Genomic DNA, 20,370 nt, shown 5'->3' with positions numbered 1-20,370 from the left:
AGTGGTGGCAATGGATGCCGAGAAGGCCTTTGACCGGGTGGAGTGGGACTATTTGTGGGTGGTACTCGGACGGTTTGGGTTCGGGGAGGGCTTTGTTGACTGGGTTAGACTATTGTACCAGGCCCCAAAAGCTAGCGTGAGGATGAATAGGACAACATCAGAGTACTTTAGAGTACACCGAGGGACCAGACAGGGATGCCCACTCTCCCCATTGCTGTTTGCATTGGCCATAGAACCTCTGGCGATTGCCATGAGAACTGCGAGGTGGTGGGGAAGGGAATGATTAGGGGAGGGGTGGAAAACAGGGTATCGCTGTACGCAGCCGACCTGCTCCTCTACGTATCGGACCCGCTGGCTGGGATAGACAGTATAGTAGGAATATTGAGAGAATTTGGCAGGTTTTCAGGGTACAAACTGAACATGGCTAAGAGTGAGATGGTTGTAGTGCAGGCGAGGGGCCAGGAGAACAGGTTGAAGGAGCCACCATTTAGGATGGTCGGGGAAAGTTTCCGATACTTAGGGAGACTGGTGGCACGAGACTGGGGCAGACTGCATAAGCTAAATTTGACTAGAGTGGTGGAACAGGTGAAGAGCAAGTTCAGGAGATGGAATGCACTCCCGCTATCACTTGTGGGGGCAGTGTAGACGGTACTGGGCGGCCAACATAACCATGGTAAGGAGTTGGATGGTGGGTTCAGGGTCTATTTGGGGGTGAGTAGAGGCAGCTTCCTGCAGGGGCACCAGTTTGGCAGCCCTGGCCAGGGCCTCCCATCGCTCCCGCCGGGTAGGTGCTCCACCAGCCCGGTAGTGGTGGCAGCCCTACGGATCTGGAGCCAGTGGACGAAGCATCTAGGGAAGGTGGGAGCATCGGTCTGGTCTCCAATACGCGACAACCACTGATTCGCCCCTGGGAGTATGGACGGTGGATTCCGGGCATGGTGGCGGGCGGGGGTGGGGAGAATGGGCGATATGTTCTTTGGGGGGAGCTTCTCGAGCATGAGAGCCTTGGACGAGAAATTCGGACTAGTAAGAGAGAATGACTTTCGGTACTTGCAAGTGTGTGACTTCATACGTAGACAGGTCCCAAAGGCGAGGAGATGGAGGAGGGGGGTATGGGCGGAAGCCCTGAGTAGGATAAATTCAACTGCAACATGTGCTAGGCTCAGCCTGATTCAGTTCAAGGTCGTACACCGGGCCCAAATGACGGTGGCCCGAATGAGTACATTTTTTGGGGTGGAGGACAAATGCACTAGGTGTGCGGGAGGGCCAGCGAATCATGTCCACATGTTCTGGGCATGCTCAAAACTTAGGAGATACTGGGAGGGATTTGCGGATGCCATGTCCCAGGTACTGAAAACTAGGGTGGTGATGAGTCCAGTGGTGGCAATTTTTGGGGTCTTGGAAGATCCGGGGGTCCAGGAAGAGGGGGAGGCCGACGTCTTGGCCTTTGCTTCCCTGGTAGCCCGGCGACGTATACTGCTGGCATGGAGGGACTCCAAGCCCCCAAAGACCGAAGCATGGCTCTCGGACATGTCGAGCTTTTTAGAGCTGGAAAAAATTAAGTTTGCCTTAAGAGGATCTGTATTAGGGTTCACCCGAAGGTGACAACCATTCATCAAATTCTTCGCGGGGAATTAAATGTCAGCAGGGGGGTGGGGGGGAGGGTTAGATTAGAGTAGAAACGAGGGATAAATAGGCGGGTACTATTTATGAGAGAGGATTGGTCTTTTGCACTATGTTTCTGCTTTGTGTTGATATTTGCACATTACTGTACACTGTAACTGGTTACAATGCCAAAAAATACTTCAATAAAATTGTTTATTAAAAAAACGACTATGAAGGGTCTTGACAAAACCGGATGTGTGGAGGATGATTCCTCTTGTCAGAATCTAGAGTCACTGAATATTTTTCAGCCGGATGTAGTATTTTATCGGTGGTGGGCGGCAATGTGGAATTATATTCCAATCTGATCAGCCATGATGGTATTGAATGGTGCAGCAGGCTCGAGGGGCTGAGTGGCCGCCTCCTGCTCCCAATTCCTGTGTCGCCCTGCCTCGTCCCCTTCTCCTTCCATTGGTCCGGTGCTACCGTCAATCATTGCCTCAACAATATGAGGTGTCAGGTGAGAGGTCAGTGTCGGGGGGCGGGATTTACAAATACCCAGTGCGGCCCCAGAGCCGAATGTGAATAAATTAACATTCTCCACTCTGTCTATCCGCCACTATTGGACATGCGCAATGTGACTTCGATTGTTGCATGGTGTGGACTCCGGTAGCCGCATGCGCAGTGTGGACTCCGACATCCGCATGCGCAGTGTGGACTCCGGCAGCCGCCGCCGGGAGATCATTTGGTTTCCGCGATTAGACAGAAACAGCCGCTTGTGGCCGGGTAATGGAGGTGGCCGAGTGGGTGCTGAGGCTTCATAAACACCCAGTGCAGGACTCAAAACCCAAATAAGACCCGATCGGTCCCGCGTTCGCACCAAATGGGGGCCGCGGCAGCCGAAAGGCCCGAAACCATTTCAACCAAATGTAATAATCTGCAGCAGGGCGCATGCGCGGTGCTCCCTGTCCTGTCAGCAGGAGGAGAGAATGCTGTGAATTTCTCTCCTGGACTGACAGGGATGGATTCTGCAAACCTCTTTTACAGGGGCTTAGAAGGGGAGGATTTGCACACAGAAAACTCAAATCAAGAGAAATGTTTGTCTCTTCTCAATGTTTGATCTTGGACTGACAGTGTGATGACTTCTGTTTACAGGACGTTGGAAGAGCAGAATTTGAAGACGGAAAACACAAAACAAACATCAGATCAAAATGTGACAGAGTCACTCGATTAATCGGAAACAAAATGTAAGTCTAGAACATAGAACATAGAAAATACAGCACAGAACAGGCCCTTCGGCCCACGATGTTGTGCCGAACCTTTGTCCTAGATTAATCATAGATTATCATTGAATTTACAGTGCAGAAGGAGGCCATTCGGCCCTTTGAGTCTGCACCGGCTCTTGGAAAGAGCACCCTACCCAAACTCAACACCTTCACCCAACACCAAGGGCAATTTGGACATTAAGGGCAATTTATCATTGGCCAATTCACCTAACCTGCACATCTTTGGATTGTGGGAGGAAACCGGAGCACCCGGAGGAAACCCACGCAGACACGGGGAGGACGTGCAGACTCCGCACAGTCAGTGACCCAAGCCGGAATCGAACCTGGGACCCTGGAGCTGTGAAGCAATTGTGCTATCCACAATGCTACCGTGCTGCCCTTGAGAACAAATAAATCTACACTATATCATTTAACCGTAATCCATGTACCTATCCAATAGCTGCTTGAAGGTCCCTAATGTTTCCGACTCAACTACTTCCACAGGCAGTGCATTCCATGCCCCCACTACTCTCTGGGTAAAGAACCTACCTCTGATATCCCTCCTATATCTTCCACCTTTCACCTTAAATTTATGTCCCCTTGTAATGGTTTGTTCCACCCGGGGAAAAAGTCTCTGTGGCAAAAATATTCAAACGTGTGTGACTGGAAACGGGGATGAGCAATATGGAGAGATGAAGTGAAATGAAAATCGCTTATTGTCACAAGTAGGCTTCAAATGAAGTAACTGTGAAAAGCCCCTAGTCGCCACATTCCGGTGCCTGTCGGGGAGGCTGGTACGGGAATTGAACCGTGCTGCTGGCCTGCCTTGGTCTGCTATAAAAGCCAGCGATTTAGCCCTGTGCTAAACCAGCCCCAGATCTGAAAAGAAAGGTGAGAATTTTAAATTGATTTGCTGTTTAACCAGGAGCCTGTGTTGATCAATGAGGACAGGGTGATGAGTGAGTGAATGGAAATTAGTGTAGAGGACAGAGGCAGCAGAGATTGGGATAAACTCAAGCTTATCACAGGTTGAATGTCGGAGGCTGGTCAAGAGTGTGCAGGAATAGTGAAGTCTCGAGGTAATAAAGGAGTCGATGAGAGTTTCACAAATCTGAGACAGGATCAAGTCCAGTGATGTGAATGAGACAGAAACTCCTTCGAGGAGCTGGCAGAGATTGTCGTCTGAAACTCAGCTGGCGGCTCTGAAGATGTTAAATGGACTGAAACGTTAACTCTGTTTCTTTCTGGACAGATACTGCCCAATCTATTGAGTTTATTCAGCATTTTCTATTCTTATTTCAGATTTTTAGAATCTGGTAGCACAATGGTTAGCACAGTTGCTTCACTGCTCCAAGGTCCCAGGTTTGATTCCCGGCGTGGGCCACTGTCTGTCTGAAGTTTGCATTTTCTCGCCATGTCTGCTCCCAGACTCCAAAGATATGCAGGTTAGGTGGATTGACTGTGCAAAATTGCCCTTAGTGTCCAAAAAGTTTAAGTGGGGTTCCTGGGTTAGAGGGATAGGGTGTCGGTGTTGGCTTAGGTAGGGTGCTCTTTCCAAGGGCTGGTGCAGATTTGATGGGCTGAATGGCCTCCTTCTGCACTGTAAATTCTATGACTGTATTTTGCTTTTATTTTAGTGAAGTATTTTCCCATGGTTATGAACAGCCTGGGTCAGCCTCGCACTGTTTTCATGGTGAAGTGATGGAGTCAGTGGGTCGGGAGTGGAGTTTGTCGTGGGAACTGAAGACAGTGACTCAGATCTTTCCATATTTAAATGGAGGACATTTCTGTTAACCTAGTACTGGATGTCAGACAAGTCAGGATGGTGTGACTTGGATTGTAACTTGAATATGATGCTGTTCACATACGCCTGCCACCCTGGTCTTTCGAGGTGGTGGAGGTTGATGGTTTGGGAGATTCTGTCAAAGTTCTGGCTGAGTTTTAGATATATACAATCCACTCCCTCATGCTGCTCCCACCTCTCTCTCTAAAGGCGAGTTGTCTTGCATCGGCCCAGACCACTGACTCTCTTCCCTGAAGGACATTAGTGAACTAGTAGAGTTTTTACAATAATCCAGCAGTTTTCATGGCCACTTTTCCCTGGTGCCGGCCCCACAAATGACCAGATTCATTCAGCTCAATTTCACAACATGCCTTTGTGTTTTTGTGGGCTCTCTCTCACTCCTTTTTCTCTGTTTTGAATTAATTTCTCAGGGTATTAGGAAAGCATTTGCAGCCAGGAATCTGAAACCAAACATCACATCAGGTCCTGACAGTTGCTCAATTTTTCATAACCTGAATATCATCGTATTTTGAAGATGGAAATAAAAAGCACAGTTCACAGTGAGGAGAAACCATGGAGATGTGGAGACTGTGGGAAGGGATTCATTTACCCGTCTACACTGGAAACTCATCGACGGACTCACACTGGGGAGAGGCCATTCACCTGCTCCACATGTGGGAAGGGATTCACTCAGTCATCCGACCTGCTGAGTCACCACCGAGTTCACAGTGGGGAGAGACTGTTCACCTGTTCTGTGTGTGGAAAGGGATTCACTCAATCATCCAACCTCCTGATACATCATCACCGAGTTCACACTGATGAGAGACATTTTAAATGCCCAGACTGTGGAAATGGCTATGTAAATTTCCAGGAACTGGTATACCATCAGCGTGTTCACACTGACGAGAGACCATTCAGATGCTCTCACTGTGGGACTGGGTTCAAGAGATCAGCTGCACTCACTATACACCAGCGCACTCATACTGGGGAGAGGCCGTTCACCTGCTCCGAGTGTGGGAAAGGATTTAATCAGTCTTCTTCACTGCGAACACACCAGCGGCTTCATGCCAATGAAAGACAATTTGTCTGCTCTGAGTGTGGGAAGGGATTCACAGATTCACCCAGCCTGGTGACACACCAGCGAGTTCACACTGTGGAGAGACCATTTAAATGCCCAGACTGTGGGAAGAGCTATAAAAGTTCTGGGGTTCTGATGCACCATCAACGTGGTCACACTGATGAGAGACCATTCAGATGCTCTCACTGTGGGGCAGGATTCAGGCGATTATTTGAGCTTGTTCTGCACCAGCGCACTCACACTGGGGAGAGGCCGTTCACCTGCTCCGAGTGTGGGAAGGGATTCAGTCAGTCATCCAATCTACTGAGACACCAGCGAGGTCACAAGCAACTACAGTGATGGAATTTGGTTGTTAATTACATCCAGGACAAAACCATGTTTTCTGGGGTCCAATTATCGGGTTTATATCTTGCTTACAGCCAAATAAACCAACTTTTTAGCATTGTATTAAGCAGTGTGTTGAGTCTTTTTCCTATCTCAAACATGAATTAGTTCCTTTTGAAGTGTTCTCCCTGTCCCATCTCTGAAATCCTCACCTCCAACAACAAGCGAGGAGCTGATGGAGCTTCTTTGTCACTGAGATTGAGACAATCTGACCAGCTGCCTCTGCTGCTTCCCTACCTCCCACTAACCCACCGCGGGCAGACTTTTGTTTCTGAGCCCTGAACTCACACCTTTCTCCAGTTTCTCTGCCATCTTCTCTCGTGCCCTCTCAGTGCTCATCTTGTCCACGAGACCCACATTCTGCTGTATTGACCCTATTCTCACTGAACTACTGATCACCCAACTTCCCTGTTTTACCTGATAATGTCAACGGGTCTCTCTCTTCTGGTACTGTCCCTCTCACCTTTAAATCCACCGTCATCACCCATCTTAAAAAAGGATCTGTCCTCGGCCCCTCCTATTTCTTATCTATAAGCTGCCCCGAGGTGACATCATCCAAAAGCAGCGTGTTAGTTTTCACATGTACACTGACAACACCCAGCTCTCCCTCACCCCCATCCCTCTCCATTCCTCCACTGTTACTAAATTATCAAACCGCTTATCCCACATCCAGAACTTCCTCCCATTAACCTTGGTCACAGCCATTATCTTCAGTCACCACTATAAATTCCATTCCCTAACTCCATCCCTATGAGGTAATACTGGGATACAGTTCCCTGTGTTTGTCAAGCCAGGAATGTTTATTTCTAAGCAAGAGAGACACACACACACACAGCTATTCCTGTAATCAATGCATTTCTGAAGATTTTATTAGGTTACAAGATAGTGATTTCTTACAGATCTCCCCACCTTCAGGAGGGATCATCCTTATTGACGTCTCACAATCTGATTTCTGATTAACCCAGCTATTTCTAAACTACAAGCTTATTTTCCAAATTTCTTGTTACATTCCATAGATAATATTCTAAAGCTGCTGGAATGATCAGAATCAGCAACACAAGCCCTTGAGCTGCCACCGTGAATAAATGTAAAATCTTTTCCAGTAAATTGCGATCATTATTGACTAGATTCATCCCCCCCGCCCCCACACACCATCTCTCACAATTCTAAATTATTGGCATCGTAAACACACCTGGTTGAAACAAAGGTTCAGGAACAAACTTCAAAGATTCCCCGGTCCCTCTTCACCTGCATCCACCTTGTGGATATTTTCCAAATCCAGATTTGAGATCTCTCTTCACTTTAATTTTACTCCCTCTGATAGATGCCAGTGTGTTTAATTCTGTCCTGATTGTTTTAAAGTCAGATTCTCTGTGCAAGATATGTCAATGTCTTGATAACTTAAAATGCTCTGTCATTTTTAAAAATAAATTTAGAGTAACCAATTATTTTTTTCCAATTAAGGGACAATTTAGGGTGACCAATCCACTTTCCCTGCACATCTTTGGGTTGTGGGGGTGAGACCCACGGAGAAAAGAGGGAGACTGTGCAAACTCCACACGGAGTGTGACCTGGGGCCGGGATCGAACCCGAGGCCAACACTGGATTTGCGTATGCTCCAAACTCCATCCGTACGCCTGCGCAGTGGTGTCTAACTAAGTAGCCGCACTGCGCATGCTCTACATTGCAATTCCTGACTGATTGACACCATCTCCGGTCCAATAGGAAGAGGCGGCGGGGCTGGAGGACCGGGTGGGAGCGGCTGGTCCTCCAACTAATCAGAGTGAATGAGGGGCAGGGCTGAGCCTGGATCTCCCTCATTGGCTGAAACTCTGCATTTTGAAAGCAGACTTGTCTCAAACTCCAGGAGAAAACTGGACCTTTCTGTTTGTGGCTTTAAACAGATGAAACCCTGTGGGTGTGGAGCAAACATTTCAACATTTGTTACTGAAATGTGGCAGCAGGATGGAATAATTCACAGGCAATTTAAGGGCTGAGTTGGAGGGTTAACTGGGTAGAAAGCACATGTCACCATTAGAACTGGGAGAGTCCCTGGTTTCAATAAATTATCCGGCAGAAAGGTTGGGACAGGTGAGGAAGGTTAACAAGAACAAAGGAAGCTGGAAAAACTCAGGTGCTCTGCCAGCATCTACCATGAAAGAAACAGAGTTAATGTTTCGAGACATGGAACCTTCGTCGGAACAGAGGAAGTTTAATACTGTTAATACTACTTCTGTATAGCATGCAAGACTTTTCACTGTAAACTAATACATGTGACAATAATAAATCAAATCAGCATTCAGAAAAGCATGAATGATAGATGAGGAACTGATCTTAAAGACAATCTCTTGTAGTTTGTCTGGAGGAGGATGTGATGAGTCAATTTTAATGGGGTTTTACATTTGTTCATGGGATGTGCACATTACTGGCTAGACCAGCATTCATTGACCAACCCAAATTGTCATTCGGGTGATGGGGGCTGCCTTCTTGAAGTGAAAATTTGAGGTTACTATCAGGTCACCCGTGATCTTATTAAATGGCAGGGCAGGGTTGAGGGGCTGAATGACCTACATCTGCTCCAATGTTTGTATGTTCACTGCAGTCCATGAAGCGGGGGGACACCCAAAGTGCTGTTAGGAAGGGAGTTCCAGGATTTTTACCCAATGGCAGTGATAGAACAGCGATATAATTCCAAATCAGGATTGTTTGTGACTAGGAGAACTTGCAGGTGGACATGGTCCCATGTACCTGCTGCCCTTGTTCTTTAGGTGGTCGAGTTTATGCTAAATTGCCCTTTGTGTCCAAAGATGTGCTGGTTAGGGGGTAATGGGAGTTACAGGTATGGGATGGGGGAGTGGGAGGAGGGTGCTCTTCAGAATGTTGGTGCACACACGATGGGCTGAATGGCCTCCTCCTGCACTGTAGGAATTCTATGGTTCTATGGAAGGTAGAGGCCGTGGGGTTGGAAGATGCTGTTGAAGGTTAAATGATGTACGTTTTCTATGATGTTAACAAATAATCAGATGAAAAAGTGGAACTCACATGAGGAAAAGGATTAGTGGCATCAAGATCAATGTATTGCTCGCAGAAATGATCCCTGTGATAGCAGATGTCCCATTGCTATTGGCAAGACCAATGTAAATATTTAAAATGGAGGCCATAGGAGTGTTGGAGGCACACAAGGAATTTGTGAACTATCAGGATAATAGTGAGGGGAAAGGCATCGAGTTGGAAAGCAGCAGACACTTCATGTTGTTCCAGGAGAAGTGGGGTCTGGTTGTGCAGATGGCAGGTTTGACACAGCACACGGTCAGTCTGTGGATTGGATTTGTTTCTCACGTGTACCGAGGTACAGGGAAAAGTATTTTTCTGCGAGCAGCTCAGACAGATCATTAAGTACATGAAAAGAAAAAGAAAATACATAATAGGGCACCACAAGGTACTCAATGTAAATACATAACACCGGCATCGGGTGAAGCATAGAGGGTGTAGTGTTAATCAGGTCAGTCCATAAGAGGGTCGTTTAGGAGTCTGGTAACAGTGGGGTAGAAGCTGTTTTTGAATCTGTTCTTGTGTGTTCTCAGACTTTTGTAACTCCTGCCCAATGGAAGAAGTTGGAAGAGTGAGTAAGCCAAGTGGGAGGGGTCTTTGATTAAGCTGCCTGCTTTCCCCAGGCAGCGGGAGGTGTAGATATAGAATCAATGAATGGGAGGCAGGTTTGTGTGATGGACTGGGCTGTCTTCACGACTCTCTGACGTTTCTTGCGGTCTTGGGCTGAGCAAGGCCCTGTACAATTGCGGCAAGACATCCGTGCCCCTGTACATAAATCCTCTCGCTAAGAAGTCCAACAGACTATTTGCTTCTTTACTACCTGCTGTATCTGCAATGCTTACTGTCAGTGACTGGTGTACGAGGATACCCAGGTCTCGTTGCACGTTCTTCTCTCTTAATTTATAGCCACACAGATAATATTCCCGTACCAGCCTCCCCGAACAGGCACCGGAATGTGGCGACTAGGGGCTTTTCACAGTAACTTCATTTGAAGCCTACTTGTGACAATAAGCAATTTTTATTTTCATTTCACCTTCCTGTTTTTCCTACCAAACCTCACATTTATCCAAATTATACGAATCAGCCATTCATTTCCCCACTTGTCCAAATCACACTGAAGGATCTCTGCATCCTCCTGACAGCTCACCCTCCCACCCAACTTTGTGTCATCTGCAAATTTGGAGATATTACATTTTGTTCCCTCATCTAAATCATTGATGTATATCGTGAATAGCTGGGGTTCTAGAACCAATGCCTGCGGAACCCCACTGGTCACTGCCTGCCACTCGGTAAAAGACCTATTTGTTCCCTGACTGCCAACCAGTTTTCTGTCCATCTCAATACGGTACCCAGTCCAATGCGTTTTAATCTTACACGCTAATCTCTCATATGGACTTTGTTGAAAGCCTTCTGAAAGTCCAAATAAGCCACATGTACTGGCTCCCCTTAATCAGCTCTACTCGTTGCATCCTCAAAGAATTCCAGCAGATTTCTCAAGCATGAATTGCCTTTTGTAAATCCATGCTGACTCTGATGCTCCCACTGACTGTGAATCACTTTGGGATGTTCAGAGGGTGTGAAAGCTGTGAAATAAATACAAGAACTTTCACCTCCACATATATCCACAGGGGAGTTCTCCTGATGCAGTGTGACCAACATTTGTGTTTCAACTAACACCCAAAGAAACACTGAATTAATCAGTCACTGGTCTGCTTGCTGTTTGTGGAACCTTAGTTTGCACAAACTGGCTGTGGTGAAACAATAACAACCTGTATTTATATAACACAATTAATGTAATAAAACATCCCAGGGTGTTTCAGCTAACTTGGAGAAAGTAGGCGGTCAGCAGTTTAGTCAGAGTGGGATCGAGGGAGAAGGCAGGTCTCATGGACAAGAGAATATAGAAGGAGCTAAAAGAGAGGAGAGAAACTGGACGATGATGCGAGTTCAGGGCTTGCACAAGCCGGACCTTTAGGATGCAGTTTGGCCCTGTGGGAAGGGAGAGAATCAGCAGAGGCAGCTGATTGACTGTCTCAATCTTAGCGACAAAGAAGCTCTTGGAGCTCCTCGCACTTGTTGGAGGTGAGCATGGAGGAGACAGGGCAGAGGGAGAGCACCTATTTCACAAGTTGAGCCATTTGGCCCATTGGGTCTGCTCCACCATTCGATCATGGCCGATCTTATCCTGGCCGTAACTCCACCGTGCTGCCCATTCTCCAAAACCCATCACCAATTTAAAAACTGTCTAACTCCGCCTTAAATTTACTCACTGTCCCAGCATCCACTGCACTCTGGGGTAGCGAATTCCATTTCACAACCCTTTGGGAGAAGTAGTTTCTCCTCAACTCTGTTTTAAATTTGCTACCTCTTATCCTAAGACTCTGACCTCTCATTCTAGAGCTACAAAAGGAATAAACTTGTATGAGAGTTACTAAACCGGCTGCGGCCAAGGTCCTGAGGGGGTTTATGGATCAGATGTGGGGAGTGGATCCATGGAGATTTGCTAGGCCAGGGGCGAGGGAGTTCTCCTTTTCTCACGTGCACAAGGCTTATTCACGGATAGGCTTTTTTGTGGTGAGCAGGGCGCTGATCCCGAGAGTAGAAGGGAAGGAGTATTCGGCCATCGCGATTTCGGATCACGCCCCACACTGGGTGGGGCTGGAGTTTGGGGAAGAGAGGGGCCACGCCCGTTGTGGCGCATGGATGTGGGATTGTTGGTGGATGAGGAGGTCTGTGGGCGGATCCGGGGGTGTATACAGAGGTATATGGAGGCCACTGACAATGGGGAAGTCTCGGTGAGTGTGGTCTGGGAGGCGTTGAAGGCAGTGGTTAGAGGGGAGCTGATCTCCATCAGGGCTCACAGAGAAAAGAGGGAGAGGATGGAGAGGGAGGGATTGGTGGGGGAGATACTGAAGTTGGATAGGAGATACGTGGAATCCCCTGAGGGACTGCTGAAGGAGTTCCGGAGCCTCAAACGGAGTTTGCATTGCTGACCACGGGGAAAGCTGAGGCCCAGTGGAGGAAAATACAAGGAGCAGTGTACGAGTATGGGGAGAAGGCGAGTCGGATGCTGGTGCATTAGCTGCGGAGGAAGGAGGCGGCTAGGGAAATTGGGGGAATCAGGGACAAGGTAGGAAATACGGTGTGGAGTCCAGCTAAAATAAATGAGGTCTTCAGGGACTTCTGTGAGAACTTGTATAAATCTGAGCCCCCGGAGGGGGGCCGGGGGTGTGTGTGTGTGGGTGCGGCGGTTCCGGGACCAATTGAGGTTTCAAGGGTGGAGGAGGAGCAGGTAGAGGGTTTGGGGGCCCGATCGGGATGGAGGAGCTGGTTAAGGGGTTGGGGAGTATGTAGGCGGGCAAGGCCCCAGGACCGGATGGGTTCCCGATTGAATTCTATAGGAAGTTCTCGGAACTGTTGGGCCCGTTGCTGTTGAGAACTTTTAATGAGGCGAGAGAGAAAGGAACTCTTCCCCCGATGATGTCACGAGCACTGATCTGGCTTATTTTCAAGCGGGACAAAGACCTGCTGCATTGTGGTTCGTACAGGCCGATTTCACTCCTCAATGTGGATGCCAAGCTGTTGGCGAAGGTCCTGGCCACTAGGATTGTGGATTATTTCCCGGGAGTGATACCTAAGGATCAGACGGGATTTGTGAAGGATAGGCAGTTGAATGCAAATGTGCAGAAGCTCCTGAATGTGATTATGATGCCCTCGGAGGCGGCGGGGGGGGGGGGGGGGGGGGGGGGGCAGGCAGAAGTGGTGGCGGCTATGGATACGGAGAAGGCCTTTGATCGGGTGGAGTGGGAGTACTTGTGGGAGGTGCTGGGTAGGTTTGGATTTGGGTTCATAGGGTGGGTTAAATTGTTATACCTGGCCCCGATGGTGTGTCGACGAACCGGTTGAGGTGAGAGTACTTTAGACTATACCGTGGAATGAGGCAGGGGTGCCCCTGTCCCCCCTGCTGTTTGTCTTGGCGATTGAGCCATTGGCCATGGCGCTGAGGGAATCTAGAGCACCGCATCTCACTATATGTGGATGATTTGCTTTTGTCTATTACGGACCCGGTAGAGGGGATAGGGGAGGTTATACAGACCCTCAGGGAGTTTGGAGACTTCTCGGGGTAGAAAGCTTAATATTGGGAAGAGCGAGCTCTTTGTGATGCATGTGCGGGGCCAGGAAAAGAGGTTGGAGGAGCTGCCACTCAAGATGGTGGAGAGGAGTTTTCGGTATTTGGGTATTCAGGTGGCCAAGAGTTGGGAGGTCTTGCATAAGCTCAATCTGGCGCAGTTGGTGGACTAGATGAAGGAGGACTTTAAGAGGTGGGACATGCTACCGCTCTCCCTACGGGTAGGGTGCAGTCTGTCAAGATGACGGTCCTCCCTAGGTTCTTGTTCGTGTTTCAGTGCCTGCCCATCCTCATCCCCAAGGCCTTTTTCAAGCGAGTGAGCAAGAGTATTATGGGATTTGTGTGTGGGCCCCGAGTGTTAAGAGACTGTTCTTGGAGCCGAGTTGTGGGATAGCGATATTTGGGGTATCGGAAGATCCGGGAGTGCAGGAGTCGAAAGAGGCCGGAGTTCTGGCCTTTGCCTCCTTGGTAGTCCGGACAAGGCTCTTGTTAATGTGGAGGGACGAGAAGCCCCCAAGTGTGGAGGCTTGGGTCAATGACATGGCGGGGTTTCTTAGGTTGGAGAAGATAAAGTTTGCCTTGCGAGGGTCTTTGCAGTGGTTCTCCAGGCGGTGGCAACCGTTCCTCGACTTTCTCGCGGAGCGTTAGATGGAGGTCAGCAGCAGCAGCAAACCGGGAGGGGGGCTGGTGGGGGGCTGATTTATTTTCCTTTTTGAAAGGGGCGCTTGCCCTATTTTGTTTTGAGTTGGGTGTTAATCGTTTAGAGGTTAAGTTGTTCTGTTTGGTTGGCATGTTGCCCTTTTTTATTTGTATTATTTTCCCTTTTGGAGAGTTTTGTAAACTTATTGAAAAACTTTGAATAAATACATTTTTGAAAAAAATGAGAGTTACTAAAATATTCAGCACACTGTGTGTTGAAAATAAAGCTGATTTATTATTCATAGAGAAATATTTTAAAATATAAATTTAGTGTACCCAATTCATTTTTTCCAATTTAGGGGCAATTTAGCGAGGCCAATCCACCTACACTGCACATCTTTGGGTTGTGGGGGCGAAACCCACGCAAACATGGGGAGAAGGTGCAAACTCCACACGGACAGTGACCCAGAGCCAGGATCTAACCTGGGACCTCAGCGCCGTGAGGCAGCAGTGCTAACCGCTGCACCACAGTGTTGCCCCTTTATACAGAAAATTAATCATTCTATCCGGGTTGGCCTTTATTAACATCAGCAGAAACAGATTCAATGAACATGGTTCAATCCTGGATGCGATTAACAACAAAATCCAGTCACTGTGGCTACTTGTGAATTTGCTGGTGACTCAGCAGGGTGGATGGCTGGGTGAATCCCTTCCCACACTGGGAACAGGTGAAATGCCTCTCCCCAGTGTGGACTCTCCTATGTTTCTGCAGGGTGGATGAATCAATAAATCCCTTCCCACACACAGTGCAGGTGAATGGCCTCTCCCCAGTGTGAATCCGCTGGTGAACAGTAAGTTGAGAAGCTCGTCTGAACCCAGTCCCACAGTCAGAGCACCTGAACGGCCTCTCGTCGGTGTGAGAACGCTGATGGAGCATCAGGTTCCCAGCACTTTTATAGCATTTGCCGCAGTCTGGACATTTAAAAGGTCTCTCGCCAGTGTGAACTCGTTGGTGTGTCAGCAGCATGAATGAGTGTTTGAATTTCTTCCCACACTTGGAGCAGGTGAACGGCTTCTCCCCAGTGTGAACGCGCTGGTGTGCAGTGAGTTCAGAAGATCGCCTGAACCCAGTCCCACAGTCAGAGCACCTGAACGGTCTCTCGTCAGTGTGAACACGTTGATGGGATATCAGTTCCCAGGAACTTTTAAAGCACTTCCCACAGTCTGAACATTTAAAAGGTCTCTCCCCAGTATGAACACGTTGATGGCGTATTAGCTCCAGGGAACCTTTATAACACTTCTCACAGTCTGGGCATTTGAACGGTTTTGTGTCTGTGTGAACCTGCTGGTGTCTCTGCAGGTGCTGAGACCGAGTAAATCCTTTCCCACATTCAGAGCAGGCGAATGGCCTCTCCCCTGTGTGAACTCGCCGGTGTCGCAGCAGTCCTGATGATTCAGTGAATTCCTTCCCACACTCTGAGCAGGAGAAAGGCCTCTCCCCAGTGTGAACTCGCTGGTGTGTCTGCAGACTGGATAACCGAGTGAATCTCTTCCCACACTTTGAGCAATTGAACGGTCTCTCTCCAGTGTGAACTCGCTGATGTACAGTGAGGTCAGACGATCGCCTGAACCCAGTCCCGCGGTGAGAGCACCTGAACGGTCTCTCATCAGTGTGAACACGTTGATGGGACATCAGTTCCCAGGAACCTTTGAAGCAGGTTTATGGTTTCTCCACTGTGTGAACTTGCTGGTGTGCAGTGAGATCTGGTGATGAATTTAACCTCTTTCCACAGGATTTGCAGTTGGGGCATCTGAAAAGTCTCTCTCCAGTGTGAACTCGCAGGGTGAATGACCGAGTGAATTCCTTCCCACAGGACGAGAAGTGGTCTCTCCCTTCTGTTACTGCACCGATGAGTTTCCAGCAGAGACAGGGACCCGAATTCCTCCACACAGTCCACACATTTCTCAAAACATCTGATGATATTCAGATCCTGATGTGATGTTTGGTTTGAGTTTTCCACCCACAAATCCTCTTCTTCTAATCCTCTGTGAAATTGACTTAAAACAGAAAATAGGGAGTGAGAGAGAGCCCACAAAAATTCAAAGGCAGGTTGTGAAATTGAGTTGAATCAATCTGGTCATTTGTGGGGCCAGCACTACCTAAACATGACCATGAAAATGGCTGGATTATTGTAAAAACCGAACTGTTTCATTAATGTCCTTCAGGGAAGGGAACCTGCCTCCCAGTCTGGACCTACACAAAACTCGGACCCCTATTGGATCATAAGAAATAGGAACAGCAGTAAAATATTCGGCCCATCGGGTCTGCTCTGTTAATTACTACGATCGTAGATGGCTTTGGTCTATTAACTCCACTTTTCTGCATCTCCTCAACTCCCCTCACCCCCTGAGAGATCAAAACTCTCCATCTCAGCCTGAAGTATATTCAATGATGGAGCATCCACAACCCTCTGGGATAGACAATTCTACGTGACGAGAGAGAAAAAATGTGAGAGAAGTGGGAGAGAAAAAGATTGAGAGGTGGGAGAGAGACAAGTGGTTGGGAACGACAGGGTATAATGGAGAGATATTTTATAGATGTTAAACTGAACCACCATTTGACAATCTCCCAAACCCTCAACATCCACCACATAGAAGGGTCAGTCTAGCAAGCGAATATGAACAACATCATCTCCAAGATCCCGATCAGGTCAAACACCATCCGATCTGTCTGATGTCCAATACTGCATGAGCACACATTTCCTCCAGTTTAATATTGGGAAGACCAAAGCTGTTGTCTTTAGTTCCCAGTATAAACCACACTCCCGAGCCAATGACCCCATTCTTCTCCCTGGGAACTTTCTAAGGACAAACTAAACTATTCACAACAATTCCCAAACTGAGATTCCGACCAGATATTCACATCATCACCAAGACCACCTATTTCTGCTTCAGTTAAATTGCTCAATTCCACTCTGCTGCTGAAACCATCACACATTCTTTTATTACCTCTAGATTTAACAATCCTAAAGCACTCCCAGTCGGCCTCCCACATTCAACCTCCCTGTATTCTGGAGGTCATCAAAATCTTTGCTGCCTATGTGCTTAGTCACACCAAGTCGTGTTCCGCCCCTGTGCTCGCTGACCTACAAAGGCTCCAGTTTAAGAAATCACTCCATCCTTGGTGTCCATTCCCCAGTTTCCAAGCCTATAAACGCTGGAATTTCCTCCCTAATCCTCTCCCCTCTATCTTCCTTTCCTACTTTAAAATATTCCGTAAATTCTATATCCTTGGCCAAACCTTTGACAATCAGTCCTCATGTGTCCCTACATACTTCTGTGCCAAATGTTGCTTTATAAAATTCCCATGAAACACCTTGGAATGTTCCATGACATGAATGATACGATATAAACACACATTGTATGAGACAAATATTGCTGTTCCTTCAACATTGTTGCATGAATAACCTGTAACTACCTATCGAACAACACTGTGAGAGCAACGTCTGCAGCAGTTCAAGAAGATCAGTCATCAACTTCTCCACAGGTAACGGGATGAGGAATATTTGCAGCTGGTCCTGTGAGTGAAAGCACAGGGGAGTGGGACTAACTGCTTTGTTCTGGCAGAGAACTGGCACTAACAGGAAGGCTAAGCAGTCTTCTTCTGTAATAGTAAGAAGTCTTACAACACCAGGTTAAAGTCTAGCAGGTTTGTTTCGATATCACTAGCTTTTGGAGCGCTGCACCTTCCTCAGGTGAATCTTCTGTAATGTAATCATTCAATGATTCTACGACTTAACGAACAAGAGACAAACATTGGAAGCCAGGTACTAACTTCTGGAATTCATAGCAAATGCCCCAAATAAAGATGGCGTAGCACATGCGCTATGCTGCCCATTGCCCCCTACAAAGATGGCGGCCGCATTGCTCGCTGTTATCTAAAGATGGCGGCTGCAACATCGGTCCCAACAAAGGGCCTCGATGTTTTTATTTGCGGATGAGGCCTTCGTCCGGTGTTTATGAAACCTTCTATTCCTGCACCAAGTGTTCATGAAGCCTCCCTCCTCACACGCCGGCTGCATTTAACCTCACTCACCCGCTATCTTAATTAGTTCATCTCTGCCTGCAGCTCCTGCACATCCCATCCGAACACTTCCAACACCCGCACTGCGCATACTCCAGTAAGAGAGACACTGCGCATACTCCAGTAAGAGAGACACTGCGCCTGCGCAATGGTCTTCTGGACTGAAGCTGGGGCATAGTCACCCTCTCGGTGAATGCTGGGTAACCGCATCGCCATGGGCAAGCCCCATTGTCCAATATAAAATCATCCATCGCCGATTACGATTTCAGAGATAGATATAAAACAATTAAGTCAGCTGATACAGCATCCGAGCGAATGGGATCTGCTCCATAGTTCTAGCCTAGATTTGATTAAAAGCAGAGTTGGTCAGATGCCAACTCATTTGAACCTCAGCAGACAATGTGAACAGGTGTCTCTTTTCTCACAAAGAGAATATTAAAACATCACCTTCGCACTAAGAAGCAGTGACTGTATATTAATTGCTTTGGACTTTCAAAGCTCAAGTGTTAACAGGTAGAAAAATTGAATAAATCTATTTGCATATATGAAGTTCCATGGTTAAAGAAAAGCAAAATACTGCGGATACAATAAATATGAAATAAAAATAGAAAATGATGCCAATACTCAGAATTTGTACAACTTCCAGGTCAAACCTTAAATTGAAGTGATGTGTCACAGCTTTAGCATGAAGAAACTGGTGGGCATCAATATGATTCACAGCAATGGCATCTGCAGTAAATGCAGCACCAGGAATATCAGCTCAGAGTTGTTGAGCTGTCGCCTGAACTATAGAAATTAGACTGGGGAAGGAGAAAGTTTCCTGGATAATTTGATCCAGAAAGTCGTAAATTACATAATTTATGATTTAATCTATGGTCAGGGTTAGGAGGATCATAGAATCCTACAGGAGGCCATTCGGCCCATCGAGTCTACACCACCCCTCTGAAAGAGAATCACACCTCGGCCCAAATCCCACACTATCCCCGTAATCCCACCTAGGGCCAATTCAGCATAGCCAATCCACCTAACATGCACATCTGGGACTGGTTTAGTACAGTGGGCAACCCGCTGGCTTGTAATGCAGAACAAGGCAGCAGCATGGGTAAAACAGAAATCAAACATTCCCATTTGGTTCCAGGCATTCGCAGATTTTATTAGTTTCTTCTCCATTTTGACCCATTATAAAGTGCCTGATGTTTTCTCATTTCAAAATGATCCCAAATCCAAATAACAGTGTTTGCTCCTTAGTTTTATAGAACAGTACAGCACAGAACAGGCCCTTCGGCCCTCGATGTTGTGCTCAGCAATGAAAACCAAAAATCCCTGCAATTGGTTTGTCCAGTCCTTGAAGATGCACTGAAAACCTTCAAGGACCAAGGTTCATTAAATTGCCGTCTAAACAGTTTTTGGTGACGTCTCGCAACACCACACACACGACCACTCAGAGTTCCCCAGCTTTACTACTACTGAAGAGGAAGCTGAGAACGACATCTGATCAACATGTCCCCCGAGACGTCTGAGATAGTGGAACACAATCAGCAGTCACAAACCTGAAGAGAAGGTAATCCCAAAAGGCACTCGATTGTACAAGGAGAGCAAGTATTTGTGCACAGCTGTACTACCAGCGAGAAGTGGGTTCCTGCAACTGTATTGGCAATACCATAATAATCATGGGGGACTTCAACATGCAGGTGGACTGGGAAAATCAGGTTGTTAGCAGATCCCAAGAAAGGGAATTTTTGGAGCAACTTGTGGTAGAGCCCACTGGGGAACAAGCAATTCTGGATTTGGTGATGTGTAATGAGGCAGACCTGATTAGGGAACTTAAGGTGAAGGAACCCTTAGGGGGCAGTGACCACAATATGATAGAATTTACCCTGCAGTTTGAGAGGGAGAAGCTGGAATCAGGTGTAACGGTACTACAATTGAATAAAGGTAACTACAAAGACATGAGAGAGGAGCTGGCCAGAGTTGATTGGAAGGGTAGCCTAGCATGGAAGACAGTGGAACAGCAATGGCAAGAGTTTGGGGGGATTATTCGGGAGGCACAACTGAAATTTTGTTCATGTTTAGTTTATTTCTCGACAGCTCGTGTGGTCGAAACCCAGGGCCACCCTGACTGTTTTATAGCTCGCTTTTTAAAATGAACATTTGATTATCCTCCAAAGCTTCAAATACATTTGCTTGAAATTTCCCAAAACATGACCATGGGCCTGTGGATTACTGGTCTAGTTGGAGGACAATATCACTACGCTATCACCTCCCCATATAAAACCTTTCGTCCATGGTGTCACCAGAGTGTTGTTGGGTTGAAATTAGAATCAATCACTTCAAAATCACTTTCCTGTCTAAAAT

General features: G+C 47.3%; 1 protein-coding gene and 1 long non-coding RNA gene across 4 annotated transcripts in view; one reads left to right on the top strand and one right to left on the bottom strand.

Moving 5' to 3' along the window:
• The window catches only part of LOC140419074 (uncharacterized), a 50,708-nt gene extending 32,580 nt beyond the window's left edge, over positions 1-18,128 (bottom strand). Inside the window, exons 1-2 of one of the 3 annotated variants that reach the window (XM_072502814.1) lie at positions 18,028-18,128; positions 14,195-15,989 (exon numbers count right to left, since the gene is read on the bottom strand). In XM_072502814.1, coding sequence (XP_072358915.1) covers positions 14,590-15,624 — 1,035 coding nt within the window. In that variant the 5' untranslated portion in view covers positions 15,625-15,989; positions 18,028-18,128 and the 3' untranslated portion in view covers positions 14,195-14,589. Of the gene's footprint in view, positions 1-14,194; positions 15,990-17,409 lie in introns of those variants that run through there. The other 2 variants (XM_072502815.1, XM_072502818.1) reach the window with 2 other exon arrangements.
• Positions 2,317-6,175, top strand: LOC140419067 (uncharacterized). Its single transcript, XR_011945511.1, has 3 exons — positions 2,317-2,531; positions 2,758-2,849; positions 5,082-6,175. It is a non-coding gene; the product is annotated as an uncharacterized lncRNA (long non-coding RNA).
• Positions 18,129-20,370: the final 2,242 nt, after the last annotated feature.

The sequence above is a fragment of the Scyliorhinus torazame genome, chromosome 5, assembly GCF_047496885.1.
Source record: "Scyliorhinus torazame isolate Kashiwa2021f chromosome 5, sScyTor2.1, whole genome shotgun sequence".
Taxonomy (NCBI): Eukaryota; Metazoa; Chordata; class Chondrichthyes; order Carcharhiniformes; family Scyliorhinidae; genus Scyliorhinus; species Scyliorhinus torazame.
This window is presented reverse-complemented; position numbering and strand designations above follow the sequence as displayed.